Source organism: Sceloporus undulatus, chromosome 3 (genome assembly GCF_019175285.1).
Source record: "Sceloporus undulatus isolate JIND9_A2432 ecotype Alabama chromosome 3, SceUnd_v1.1, whole genome shotgun sequence".
In the NCBI taxonomy this organism is placed as follows: domain Eukaryota; kingdom Metazoa; phylum Chordata; class Lepidosauria; order Squamata; family Phrynosomatidae; genus Sceloporus; species Sceloporus undulatus.
In genome coordinates this window covers 69,648,716-69,662,498 of record NC_056524.1, presented here as the reverse complement: position 1 = coordinate 69,662,498, position 13,783 = coordinate 69,648,716, and the positions used below count along the sequence as shown (strand labels likewise).

Here is a 13,783-nt window from a genome sequence, read left to right as displayed (position 1 = left end):
AGTGCTATCCAAGGACTACTCCAGTGGTCATGTGGCCAGCACGACTGCACTGAACGCTGTTACCTTCCTACCAAAGTGGTACCTATTTATCTACTTGCATTTTAATGCTTTCAAACTACTAGATTGGCAGAACCTGGGAATAGGGACAGGAGCTCACCCTATCATGCAGCACTCAGGCCTCAAACTTCCAACGTTTTGATCTTGTGATCATCAGAATTGGTGTCTTAACCACTAAGCTACCACATCCCTATGTATTGTATAACTGAGCTCAATTAAACTATATATATAAGATGGCAATCCATTCCATCCCATTCCTGTCCCCCAATATCTCCTCTATAATGCATTTCCACTACAGTGCAATGTTGCCTAACTTCACTCATTGATGAGAAACATGAGCCCAGAACATGCATGGGATAATTTTATTCATACCATTGCAAGGCCTGCTACCCCACACCTTTTTTTGGCAACACAAATTCCTTCAGATTTTGGGCTGGTGTTATAGCAACAACCATGGAAGGTATTATTATTATTATTATTATTATTAACTTTATTTATAAAGTGCTGTAAATTTACGCAGCGCTGTACATACACTCTTTTTAATTAGACGGTTCCCTGCCCTCAGGCTTACAATCTAAAAAGACACGACACAAAAGGAGAAGGGAATGGTGGTGGGTAAGGGGATCAGGTCCAGCAGTTTTTCTCTACCTCTGAGGCCTGGACCAAGGGAGATGGAATGGAGGGAGGGCCTGGCATCTTAATGGATACTTTCATAGTAGCTTCCAGTGATTCAATTTGCATTAGAAAGCTCCTTTCCTGAATCATACCTGCTTATGAAAGTAGGCAGGTTAGAACAGTGGTGAGCAATGCCAACCATTTTTCATGCCCCTGCCATCTCCACCAAATAAGGTGTGACAGAAGAACATCAACACAAAAAGCGAAAGGAAAACAAACCACCATCAGTTTTGCTCTAAAACAAGATGTATAGGGAATATGCACCTAGGGATGGAAAGAATATTCTCTTAGGCGGGATACAGACCGCCGCTTTGCGGCGCTCCCCCGCCACCGCCATTTGCTCCGCACGGGAGCCGCAGCAGCCAAACCGCGCAACTCCCGCGCGGAGCAAAAAAGAAGCTCCATTTCTGAGCTTCTTCTTGCGGCGCCTCTATGACGTCGCGAGGCGCCTGGCGCGGACTCGCGACGTCATAGGCGCCGCAACACGTCTGGACGCTGTGCGTCCAGTACGTAAAGATGGTGGCACCCATGTAGAAGGTGCGCCGCCATCTTGTACGTATAGGATACGGACTAAGGGTAAGGGGGGTGCGGAAGCACCGTCCCTTCCTAACCCTAGTACGTATCCTATACGTACTAAATGGCGGTGTGTATCCCGCCTTAGAATCATAGAATCATAGAGTTGGAAGAGACCACAAGGGCCACCCAGTCCAACCCCCTGCCATGCAGGAAATCTCAATCAAAGCATCCCCGACAGATGGCCATCCAGCCTCTGCTTAAAGACCTCCAAGGAGGGAGACTCCACCACTCTCTGAGGGAGTGTGTTCCACTGTCGAACAGCCCTTACTGTCAGGAAGTTCCTCCTAATGTTGAGGTGGAATCTCTTTTCTTGTAGCTTGCATCCATTGCTCCGGGTCCTAGTCTCTGGAGCAGCAGAAAACAAACTAGCTCCCTCCGCAACATGACATTCCTTCAAATATTTAAACAGCACTATCATATCACATCTTAACCTTCTCTTCTCCAGGTTAAAGATCCCCAGCTCCCTGAGTCATTCCTCATAGGGCATGGTTTTCAGATCCTTCACCATTTTAGTCGCCCTCCTTTGGACAAACTCACGATTCTAAATTTCCTTTTTGAAATGCGGTGCCCAGAACTGGACACAATATTCCAGGTGGGGTCTGACCAAAGCAGAATAGAGTGGCACTATTACTTCTCTTGATCTAGACACTATACTTTTATTGATGCAGCCTAAAATTGCATTGGCCTTTTTAGCTGCCAAATCGCACTGTTGACTCATGTTCAATTTGTGGTCCATTTGGACTCCTAGATCCCTTTCACACGTAGTTTCATTCAGCCAAGTGTCCCCCATCTTACATCTGTGCATTTCATTTTTCCACCCTAAGTGCAGTACCGTACATTTCTCCCTGTTGAAGTTCATTTTGTTATCTTTGGCCCAACTTTCTAGTCTATTCAGGTCATTTTGATTTTTGATCCTGTCCTCTAGTGTGTTAGCTACTCCACCTAATTTGGTATCATCTGCAAATTTGATAAGTATGCTCCCAATTCTGTAATCCAAGTCATTGATAAAGATGTTAAACAGAACTGGCCCCAGGACAGAGCCCTGTGGGACCCCACTGGTCACTTTTCTCCAGGATGAAAAGGAGCCATTGTTGAGCACCCTTTGGGTTCGGCCAGTCAACCAACTACAAATCCATCTAACAGTTACCTTGTCTAGCCCACATTTTACAAGCTTGTTTGCAAGAATGTCATGAGGAACCTTGTCAAAGGCCTTACAGAAATCAAGATATACTACAGCATTCCTTTCATCTACCAAGCTGGTAATTTTATCAAAACAAAGATATAAGATTTGTCTGGCATGACTTGTTTCTCAGAAACTCATGTTGACTTTTTTGTGATTATGGAATTGCCATCTAGATGTTCACAGACTCTCTGTTTAATTATCTGCTCCAGAATATTTCCTGGTATTGATGTCAGACTAACTGGACGATACTTGTTAGGATCCTCTTTTTTTCTCTTTTTGAAGATGGGGTCAACGTTTGCCCTCCTCCAGTCTGCGGGCACTTCTCCTGTTCTCCAGGAGTTCTCAAAGATTATTGCCAATGGTTCCGATATTACATTAGCCAGCTCTTTTAATACTCTTGGATGTAGTTCATCAGGTCCTGGAGATTTATATTCATTTAGATTAACCAGGTATTCCTGTACTATCTCTTTACTTACTCTGTGCTGAATTTCCCCAATTCTGTCCTCTGTTCCATTTTCCTCAGGTTGAGCACCCTTTGCCTTTTCTGAAAAGACTGGAGCAAAAAAGGTGTTGAGTAATTCTGCCTTTTCTCTTTCCCCTATTAACATTTCGCTATCTTCTCCACGCAGTGGCCCTACCGTTTCCTTCTTCTTCCTTTTGCTATGGGCATATCCAAAAAAGCCCTTTTTGTTCTTCTTAGCCTCTCTACCAAGCCTGAGTTCATTCTGCGCTTTAGCTTTTCTGACTTTACCTCTATACATACTATCTATTTGTTTGAATTCCTCTTTGATGATTTCCCAATTTTTCCATTTCTTATACATGTTCCGTTTAAAACATAGCTCAGTTGAAAGTTCCTTATCTTTCATCCTAGCTTCTTGAGACATCTCCCATTTTTCTTCCTCATTGGAATTGTTTGAAATTATGCCTTCAGTATCTCCCTTTTGAGAAACTGCCATCCATCCTGAACTCCCTTCTCTTTTAGTATTCCTGACCATGGGATCACTTCCAGTATTACTCTAGGTTTATTGAAATCGGCTATCCTAAAGTCTAGAATGCGTGTCTGACTATGCCTGGCTTCTCCCTTCTATTGTATAACACACTTTAGGAGAATATGGTCACTCCCACCTAAGGATCCCACCACTTGCACCCTATTAACTAAGTCTTCCCTGTTGGTTATAATTTCCCAGTTGTGAAATGTGCTTCCTGATAGTCAGAAACCCCTGTTGGGAAGAATAATAGAACAGAAAGATTTTTCCACAGCTTTCTCCCACTATTTGAACATCTCAAAGTGTTTGGTGCTTTCTGCACAGTAGAAACGCATTGTGTGTGTGTGTGTGTGTGTGTGCAGGAAACAATGTTTTTTTGCACAAATAAACCCCCATGGATTTTTTCTAAGTAGCAAATTCCTCCAGAGCACTTCAACATACAACATACATCAACATACATCCCCATCAACAAAAAAGGAGACACAAAAGACTGCAGCAACTATAGGACCATAGCACTAATCTCCCACACAAGCAAAATTATGCTCAAAATACTACAACATAAATTCTGTTAAGAAAATCACGGGAATGAATGTACAGGAACTAAGCAGAGTAGTGGAGCACAGGGAATCTTGGAGATGTCTCATTTACAGGGTTGCCATGGGTCAAGATCAACTCAAAGGCAGTTAACAACAACAACAACATAGTATAGAATACTATAAAGAACCTCCATTTTCATTCCAGTTCCAGCATACTGTGGAAAAGTAATACCACAACAGAGTTAAAAGTCTCAATAACACAAGTATCTTTTTGACCATGCTACATGTTTACTAGTTACATAGCATGCAGAAAGCTGTCTTGTATTTCCTTACCAAATTATAGGCATGTTGTAGAGGGAGGGAGAACCTTATTGGAAATGAAATGGGTGAGGAGGGAAGATGTAATAGCTCTCTCCCCAAAACAATCAGAATAAACACTGTATTTCACACAACCCAGAACCCATCTCTAGCTGGAACACGCAGGGGGGAAATTCCATTGGCATATCCTTGTACATGTAATTCACTAAGAAAGGGGGAGAGAAAGAGAGAGAGATTGCTGGATGCTACACCATGTGGAAATCTAGAATGGTCCTTAGCTTATTTTGAAGGGTGATTAGATCAAGTCAATTTGGTTATAGGGATCATACAGATCCTCTGCTCCAACAACTCCACTGACTGCCAGTCTGTTTTTAGGCATAATTCAAAGTGTAAAGTCGAAGGCTTTCATGGCCGGCATCCATAGTTTTTGTGGGTTTTTTGGGCTATGTGGCCGTGTTCTAGCAGAGTTTCTTTCTGACGTTTCCTCAGCATCTGTGGCTGGCATCTTCAGAGAATGTTTTGCCTGGAAAAACTGGGTGTATATATACTGTGTGAGCTGGGAATGCAGGAGTGATTTGCATGTGTATTGTTCTGGGAGGCTAACGTAAATGAGGATTAATGTCTGCTAACTGGTGATCAATTATCTGCTGGGGAAATCCCTGACTCTGAATGGTTTCCCATTTGCATTTGCTGAGTCCTTATTTTGCTATTCTTCAAGACTGGTAGCCAAATTTTGTTCACTTTGAGGGTTTCTTCTTTCAGGTTGAAATTATCCAGATGTTTGTGGATCTCAATGGCTTCCCTGTGCATCCTGACATGGTAGTGGTTGGCATGGTCCAGAACTTCAGTGTTTTCAAACAGTATTTTATGCCCAGGATGGTTTGTGGCATATTCTGCTACTGCTGATTTTTTTGGCTGGCCCAGTCTGCAGTGTCTCTCGTGTTCCTTGATTCTTGTTTGCACACTGTGTTTGGTGGTCCCTATGTAGACTTTTCCACAGCTGCATGGTATGCGGTAAACCCTGTTCAACAAAGTCCCCATAAAGGACACCATGACACTCATCCAACAGATTTTTCCAGAAGACATCACAGCCCTGTTCAAACATTGCCTCACCACAAGCTATTTCCAGTGGGACATTGGATTCTACAAACAGAGAGATGGAGTAGCAATGGGAAGCCCTCTAAGCCCGGTAATAGCAAACTTTTACATGGAACACTTTGAAAAGCAAGCCCTGGAAACAGCACCGAAAAAGCCCACAACTTGGTTCCGATACGTGGATGACACCTTCACCATCTGGAGCCATGGAGAAGAAGACCTGGCTGTATTCCTGAAACATCTGAACAACATCCACCCCAACATCCAATTCACTATGGAAAAAGAAAAGGAAGGAACACTGCCATTTTTGGATGTCCTTGTCATCCGCAAACCGAACCTATGTTTGAGTCACACAGTATACCGAAAACCCACACATACAGACCGATATCTGCACAAGAACTCCAACCATCACCCAGGACAAAAAAGAAGCACAATCAAAACACTGGTAGACCAAGCAAAACACATCTGTGAACCCCACTTCTTGGAAGATGAACTGAAGCACTTGGAGCGGGCTCTACAGGCTAATGGTTATTCCAGCTCAGACATCAGAAGGGCTGCCAGGCCCAGAAATACCCAGAGAAGTGAAGACAAGCAGCCACCCAAAGGGAAAGTAATTTTACCATACATCAAAGGAGTCACAGACAGAATAGGCAAAGTGGTGAGGAAGCACAACCTTCAAATGGTTTACAAACTGACAAAGAAAATCCAGCAAATGCTTCGCTCAGCCAAGGACCAGAGAGACTCTCTCACAGCCGCAGGAGTTTACCGCATACCATGCAGCTGTGGACAAGTCTACATAGGGACTACCAAACGCAGTGTGCAAACAAGAATCAAGGAACACGAGAGGCACTGCAGACTGGGCCATCCAGAAAAATCAGCAGGAGCAGAACATGCCACAGACCATCCTGGGCATAAAATACTGTTTGAAAACACTGAAATTCTGGTCCATGCCAACCACTACCATGTCAGGATGTACAGGGAAGCCACTGAAATCCACAAACATCTGGATAATTTCAACCAGAAAGAAGAAACCCTCAAAGTGAACAAAATTTGGCTACCAGTCTTGAAGAATAGCAAAATAAGGACTCAGCAAATGCAAATGGGAAACCATTCAGAGTCAGGGGCTTTCCCAGCAGATAATTGATCACCAATTAGCAGACATTAATCCTCATTTACATTAGCCTCCCAGAACAATACATATGCAAATCACTCCTGCATTCCCAGGCTCACACAGTATATATACACCCAATTTTTCCAGGCAAAGCATTCTCTGAAGATGCCAGCCACAGATGCTGAGGAAACATCAGAAAGAAACTCTGCTAGAACACGGCCACATAGCCTGAAAAACCCACAAAAAACTATAATTCAAAGTGCTGGTTATAACCTACAAAGCTCTATAAGGCTTAGGACCACATGAATGTCCCTGGACTCTAAGATCTAGAGAAGAGGCCATTATTTAAATCCCACCGTTTTCACAGATATGGGTGGTGGATACACAAAATAGTGCCCTCTCATTTACTGCCCCTAGGTTCCTGAACTCCCTCCCTAAAGAGTCTAGAAAAGATCCCTCCCTTGCTGTCCATCTGTTGGAGGGCAAAAGTTTTTTTATTATTATTATTCCAACAGGTTTTTAAGACATGATTTTTAAGGAAAGTGCTTTTAAGAGGATAATGTATTGGTTTACATTGTTCTCTTTCTTAACTGATTTTTATCATTTTAAGTGTGTATTTGAAATTATTTTAATATTGTTAATAGTTTGATTCTATTTTAATGTTGACCTTTTGTATGTTTTTAATTATATTGTAGTCATTTTAATATATAAGATGCCTTGACTCCCAATCATGCAGAAAAGGCAGGATATAAATAAAAGATAGTAATAATAATAACAGGGTTGGTCCAGCAGTTACTATTCTCCATTGTGGTTATATGGCACTTCCAAGTTCAGAGACAGTGCACTTCTGATTACAAGCTGCTGTAGAAACAGTGGGAGGAAGCATTCATATTCATAATGTCCATATTAGATTTCCAGAGGTACTATAGAAAACCAGATGATGAACTAGATAGGTCCAGACCCCTCCAGCCTGCTTGGCCAGTGGGCTTCATGGCTGGTGGACCTAAAGCATAATTTTTCCGAGAGATCCAGCCAACTGAACTCTTCTTACATCTTTACACAAGACAAGGAGTATTCTAACCAAATATATAATGATAGGGAAACCAATCTCCATCATCACCATTCCCTTCAAATATTCTGACAGATGAAGGCAAAGGATGAACAAGCTGGTGGTTCCTATATTATTATTATTATTTTTTTAAAAAATAAGTTTTCCCAATTAGACCACTTTTCTCTTGTGCCCTAAAATATGGTGTTCTTCTACCACAATATTTTGACCATGAATTTTCACTCATTGCCTAAATACCATGAAGGCACCATATCACTTCTAATCTTAGAAGCAAAACAGGATCAGGCCTGATTAGTACTTTGGAGGGAGGTTACCAGGGAATACCAGGTGCTATGAGGTATATTCAGAGGAATGCAATGGCAAGCTACCTCTGAGTGAGTATTCCTTAACTAAGAAAACCCTGAAGTTGAACCCTATGAGTCATGGGGCCACCCTAAGTCAACAGGAGATTTGAAGGCACATATTTCACTTTAGTTTACCTTTTAACACTGATAATGCTATGCATAATGTTGTCAATGCTATATACTCTTCTCTTCTCCCCACCCTCCTTTCAACTCTCAGGAAGGGAACAACTGAATTAAATTATCTAACCAAAGAAATTATCGTTCAAAGATTTACACACAAAAGATTCACCAACAGATTCACTCAGAATCTAGAGCACAATGCACAACAATCAGAGCTTGGTTGTGAAGGCATATGCTATGCCAAAAATGTCTACAGAGCCATTGTGAATGTGAAGTTATTGCATACTTTCCTTGAAAGTTTTAACAGTATTTAAAATATATAGCATCAACTGTCACAGCTTTAAACCCAGCTGCTGCTAACCATAATTTAATTATGGCTGGTGCTTCATAACTAAGGTTTGAAGCTGGTTTCAAAACCTGGTTAAAAATCAAACTATAAATCAGAGACGTTCCACTTATAGAATTATGTGAAAGTGAACAAGGGTATCAAGATGAAAAGACAACCATTAGAGTATGGCCTCTAATGCCATGGATAGAAGACAGATCGTCAAAAATTTTTTTACAAGACAGCAATAAAACAATCATCAAATCATATAACACACCTGTGAGTACAGATAACTAAGGTGGTAATGTGTCCTACTTTACAGAGACCAGCCAATTTGAAGGGCTGTCAGAAGCCAGTTTTTTCTTCAGAGATGTCCTCTATGTGAAGCATTGTCTGCTATAAATCGACAGTAAAGATCATTCAAGCTAAAGAACTACAAGAAGGGAGAACAGGCAAGGCCCTTGCAGTTTCCCATCCATAGTCAGCATCAGAATAACACTTATGGAATATCTTCAATCTGATCATTTGGGGGAATGGGAAATCTTTCTAGGATAAGTCAGACACCTAATCCAATATTGTCTTGCCTCCTGAAAACCAACATTTTCTATCTTGTTTGCATTATATCCTGATTTGTTAACCCACATCAAGGCTGTAATTATGCCTCAGAACGGCCATAGTATATTAACAGTTGCATTTTGTAGCCCATATTTTACTAGCTTGTTTGAAAGAATCTCATGGAGGACCTTATCAAAGGCCGTACTGAAATAAAGATATGTTATATCCATAATGAAGGTGTGCATTCTACTACAATTTATCCCAGGGCTTTTACAGATGTGAGTTAGCCCAGGGAACAAAATAGTGGGAGAGTAATCATAATAATAGTAAGCAGGCTGAACACATTATGTGTCTTCCAGCTCTTTGTGTGGAACATCACAGTAAAATCACTTCATTCTGTGTCTTAAAGAAAAAGACACAGAATAAAGTGTCTTCAGAACTATCTTGCAAAAGTTATACTGTTCTTTAAATTGTAAACCTCTTTGAGTCCCAGGTTTTTGTTTTTTGTTTTTTTGGAAGGGGGGAGCAGCATACAAAGAAGAAGAAGACGAAGAGTTGGTGGCGGCAGCAGCAGCTTAGAAAACAGGGAGAAAAATTAATATGAACAGTAGACCCAAAATAATGTTTTGCTAACTTTATGAAGAAAATTCATATATTTATTAAAATAAAATCTCTACAAATATCCCGTAATCAAGTTCTAGCTTTACTTTTCTTACCCCACAATACTGTTCCTCATTGAATATTTGTGGAGGGAGAGGGATTCCATTTTGTGGCTTCTTTTCACCTGGAACATTCTCTCTCATCCATTTCCGATTGTCTTCATCACAGGCTATGTCCATTTCTTTAAAATCAATCTTGTTGGCCTCTAAGAAGCCTACTACTTCTTGCTGTTTCTTCTTTATCTGTGTGGAAAGGGGAGGAAATAAATCTGTCATTTAAATTTTAAACTTAATGGATGTGTGTGTGTGTGTGTGTGTGTGTGTGTGTGTCTTTATTAAGAAAAATAATATATATATGACAGGACTCTTTTATTCAAACTATAGGTGCAGTTTCATATGGGACCTATGAACTCAAGAGAAAGAATGTATTTGGCCAAGGCTGAACTCAGGTAGCAAAAGTGATCACTGTTTATGGAAGCCATTCCTACACATATGCTATGTAGTTTTCTGGCCTATTCCAGCTGCTCCCCTATGCAGGCACCCTCCAAGATGACAGTCATCCTTCTTGTGAAGTTTAAAACACACCTTTTTTGGCAACATATGATAACACAAAATATCATGCTTCTCCCTTCAGATTCTTCTCTCAAGACACCCTCTCATGCAAGGTCCTCCCAACAACACACAAGTTTTTCTTTTTTCTTGGCTTGCTCCCTAGCATATGTTTTTAGGGTTGTATCATTAATTGGTACATCTGGAGCATCTGAACTGGTAACCACCTTGGGAGAAAACAAAAGCATCCAGCTGAAAACTGGCATCTTCTTATCCCGGCTGCCTCAGCTTCCATGGCAGCTTCCCTTTCTATTTCCATTCAGCTGGCACTGATTCATTCATGTTGTCAGCTCTGGGAAGACTATTTTATCTATTTATCCAAGTGGCTAACCACACAAAATGATGAAACACAACTTAAAAACAACACTTTGACACATTAAAAAGTGTTAAAATTTCCAAAGAGAATAAAGCAGATAGCTAACAAAGGGCCTGAACAGACAGGCCAAAATAAAGCTGCTTCAGGTCACTTTGGAGGTATGCTGTTTAAATTATGCATGTACCTTAAGAGGCTGGAAGCCACGCCAAAGACTAGAGCGCAGCTTTGGTGCAGTTTCTGGACTCTTAAGATGCATGTGTAATTTAAACTACACACCTCCAAAGTGACCCGAAGCAGCTTTATTTTGGCCTGTCTGTTCAGGTCCAAAAATTTTGCATAAGCAATGGTTCTTAATACATGGGTTAGTTTTTCAAGTGCCACAAGACACTGCTTTTACTGCAACTGACCCTCCCCCTGAAACAAAATAGTTTTTTAAAATAAAAAATGTGTTGTCTATCATAGAAATATTTATAAAATCAAAGTAATTCTTAAGCAAACATACAACCGAAACATATATATATATATACAGTATTCTGTAAATACAGTATTCTGAATTACAAAAAATCTGTTTTAGAGTTGACAGTTTAGGATTACACCAGGCCTTGACACTCAGGGCCAGACTCTGAAATCTAGGAATGCTAATCCATTTTCTTTTTATACTTGAGGTATCCATACTGCAGAAACTATCCAGTTTGAGACCACTTTAACTGCCATGGCCCAATGCTATGAAATTTGGGGAAGTGTAGTTTGTTGTGGCACCTGAGCAGAGCCCTGAGCCATTGAGCCATGGCAGTTAAAGCTATCTCAAACCAGACTAATTCTGCAGTGCAGATGCAGCTACTGTTGCAAGAGAGGTTCAGTGAATTAAGTCCAACCAGAGAGATGTTTTGGTTTTGGATATTGTGCATCCTGCTTTGAATGGGTAATTTAGAAGGAGCAGTGCTTGGAAGTAACAAGTTACAAGTAACAGTAACCTGTCACTAGTTGCTTTGGAGTGTACGCAACCCTTTTCCCCTCAAAAGATATAACAAAGTAGTGGAGAAGAATTAATGTCACCATACATTAGTTGCTTTCATGATTACAAGAAGACTGCTACTTTTTAAACACTGTAACCAGTTATTAGAATGAATGAATTAGAAATTCTGGGAGGAAAGCACCATTTAGCTAATTTCCATTATCATTCCCTGTATGTTTTAATCTCTAATATTCATATATATTAATTTTGCCAAGATCTTCACAACAATTAATGTTTTGGCCACTGATTTGAGTTGAAGATTGTGCTCTTCATTTCTGCATTTTTCAAATTGCTATAGTAATTACATACTATGCATAGCCTGACAGAACTGTCTAGGTTATATGCTTCAGAAATCAGATTTTGTGAAATGAAAAGAAATTTGTTTTCCTGTTCTCTCCTTCTCCCAGTCCTTTTATTTTTCAGGCTCTTGTCAGGCCTTTGGACATCATCTATACAAAAGCACCATGGCATTCAGAAGCACTTGTGTAGCCAGTGCCCCAATTAGTCCAATATGAAAATGACCTGGAAAGGGGTTATTATAATGGCACATTTTAGGGACATTCATCATATTCTGCCATTACAGTATGCAAACTTTATGATATGGTTCTGTCAAAATTATGGCCAGCAAAAAAGGCACCTTACTCCAAAATTGCAGTAATCTTCCTGCCAACTTCATAGTAACTTAATGCCATGATGAAATGTCATTTTGAATGACCTCACAAAGACCATTGTTGCTTGTGATGCCAATCGTCTGACTTAAATCTCAACCTCTTCTAAACAAGATCTGTGAGTGACAAAACCAATTAGGCTCATATAAACAGTATAAGGGACAACGAGACTGCACACAACCATTTTTCTTATTCTATTGCCTTTCTGCAATTGTTGATGTACCCACTGGGGCATCTTGCACAACAATCTTACATCTAATAAATCAGCAATCAAATATCAGCTAAAAGGTAAAACAGCAGCATTCTCCCATGAACAAGCTCCAGAGGGAACAATTTCAGCATAGCTACAGCATTACATTCACAGCGTGAACCTATGCCCATCTGCTCAAATACAAATCCTGCTTAGTGCAATAGAACTTCTTTGTGGATATTTAGAACTGAAGCCTGGGAGAAATATGTGTTCTTAATCGCAAAACAGTACTCAAATCCCAACCTTCCCCCACTTTTTCTTGAAATTAACTTATTTAATGTTGTCTTGGTATCTGCCCAGCTAGCTCAGGAACTATTATCCAGGGATCTTCTGGGTTTTCCCAACAGCCAGAAATGATAACAGAATACAACAACAAGCAGAAAATATCAACAACAAAGAGGGGAAAAATGAGGTCTCAAGCAATGATTCAGCAACAATAAATTCATTTTCCTAAAAAAAAAAAAATATCTCTCCACAGACAACAGTTAAAATTTGGCAAGATGAGTGAGATTCATAAGAGAAGAATTTTGGGGCACTAGAACATAAGTGCTACAGAGACAATTAAGCTCTTCAATTCAGATACTATTTTTCTGGGTTCTTGGGGTTTTTGAGATGTGGAGGTATCTACTTAAGATTTTGAAAAGCCAGTTAAAACAGTTGGTTCATTTTCTCCTGTGGTGAACATGGGATCTTGGAAGAGCAGGAATCTGAATGGTCATAACACCATTATCAGTAACTGCTGCATCTGCACTGCAATAATAATAATAATAATAATAATAATAATAGGATTTATTTATATACCGCCCAATCACTGGGAATCCGAGCGGTTTACAACAGAGGGGATAACAGAAGGTTTCCTGCCCTCAGGCTTACAATCTAAAAGACACGACACAAAAGGAGAAGGGAATGGTGGAAGGAAAGGGGATGAGGTTCAGTGGTTCTTCTCTCCCTCTGAGGCCTGGACCAAGGCAGATGGACCGGAGGGAGGGCTCTTCTTCTTCAGGCTAGCCCTGGTGGAGCTGGGCCAGCCTATTCTCTCCCTCACAGGCCGAAAGACGACAGTTAAGGAGGGAGGGCGCTCTATCTTCAGGCTAGCCCTGATGGAGCTGGGCCAGCCTACTCTCTCCCTCACAGGCCGAAAGATGACAGTTATGGAGGGAGGGCTCTTCTTCTTCAAGCTAGCCCTGATGGAGCTGGGCCAGCTTATTTTCTCCCTCACAGGCTGAAAGATGACAATTATGGAGGGAGGGCTCTTCTTCTTCAGGCTAGCCCTGATGGAGCTGGACCAGCCTATTCTCTCCCTCATAGGCCGAAGG

At 40.9% G+C, this 13,783-nt stretch overlaps 2 protein-coding genes across 3 annotated transcripts in view; one reads left to right on the top strand and one right to left on the bottom strand.

Moving 5' to 3' along the window:
* Nucleotides 1-13,783, top strand: part of HMGN1 (high mobility group nucleosome binding domain 1) — a 1,114,480-nt gene that overhangs the window by 1,037,606 nt on the left and 63,091 nt on the right. The gene's annotated exons all lie outside the window — the stretch shown is intronic.
* The window catches only part of LOC121925557 (SH3 domain-binding glutamic acid-rich-like protein), a 52,312-nt gene that overhangs the window by 22,930 nt on the left and 15,599 nt on the right, over nucleotides 1-13,783 (bottom strand). For both annotated transcript variants that reach the window (XM_042457835.1, XM_042457836.1), the window contains exon 2: nucleotides 9,667-9,852. In XM_042457835.1, the coding sequence (XP_042313769.1) occupies nucleotides 9,667-9,852 (186 nt within the window). The remainder of the gene's footprint in view (nucleotides 1-9,666; nucleotides 9,853-13,783) is intronic.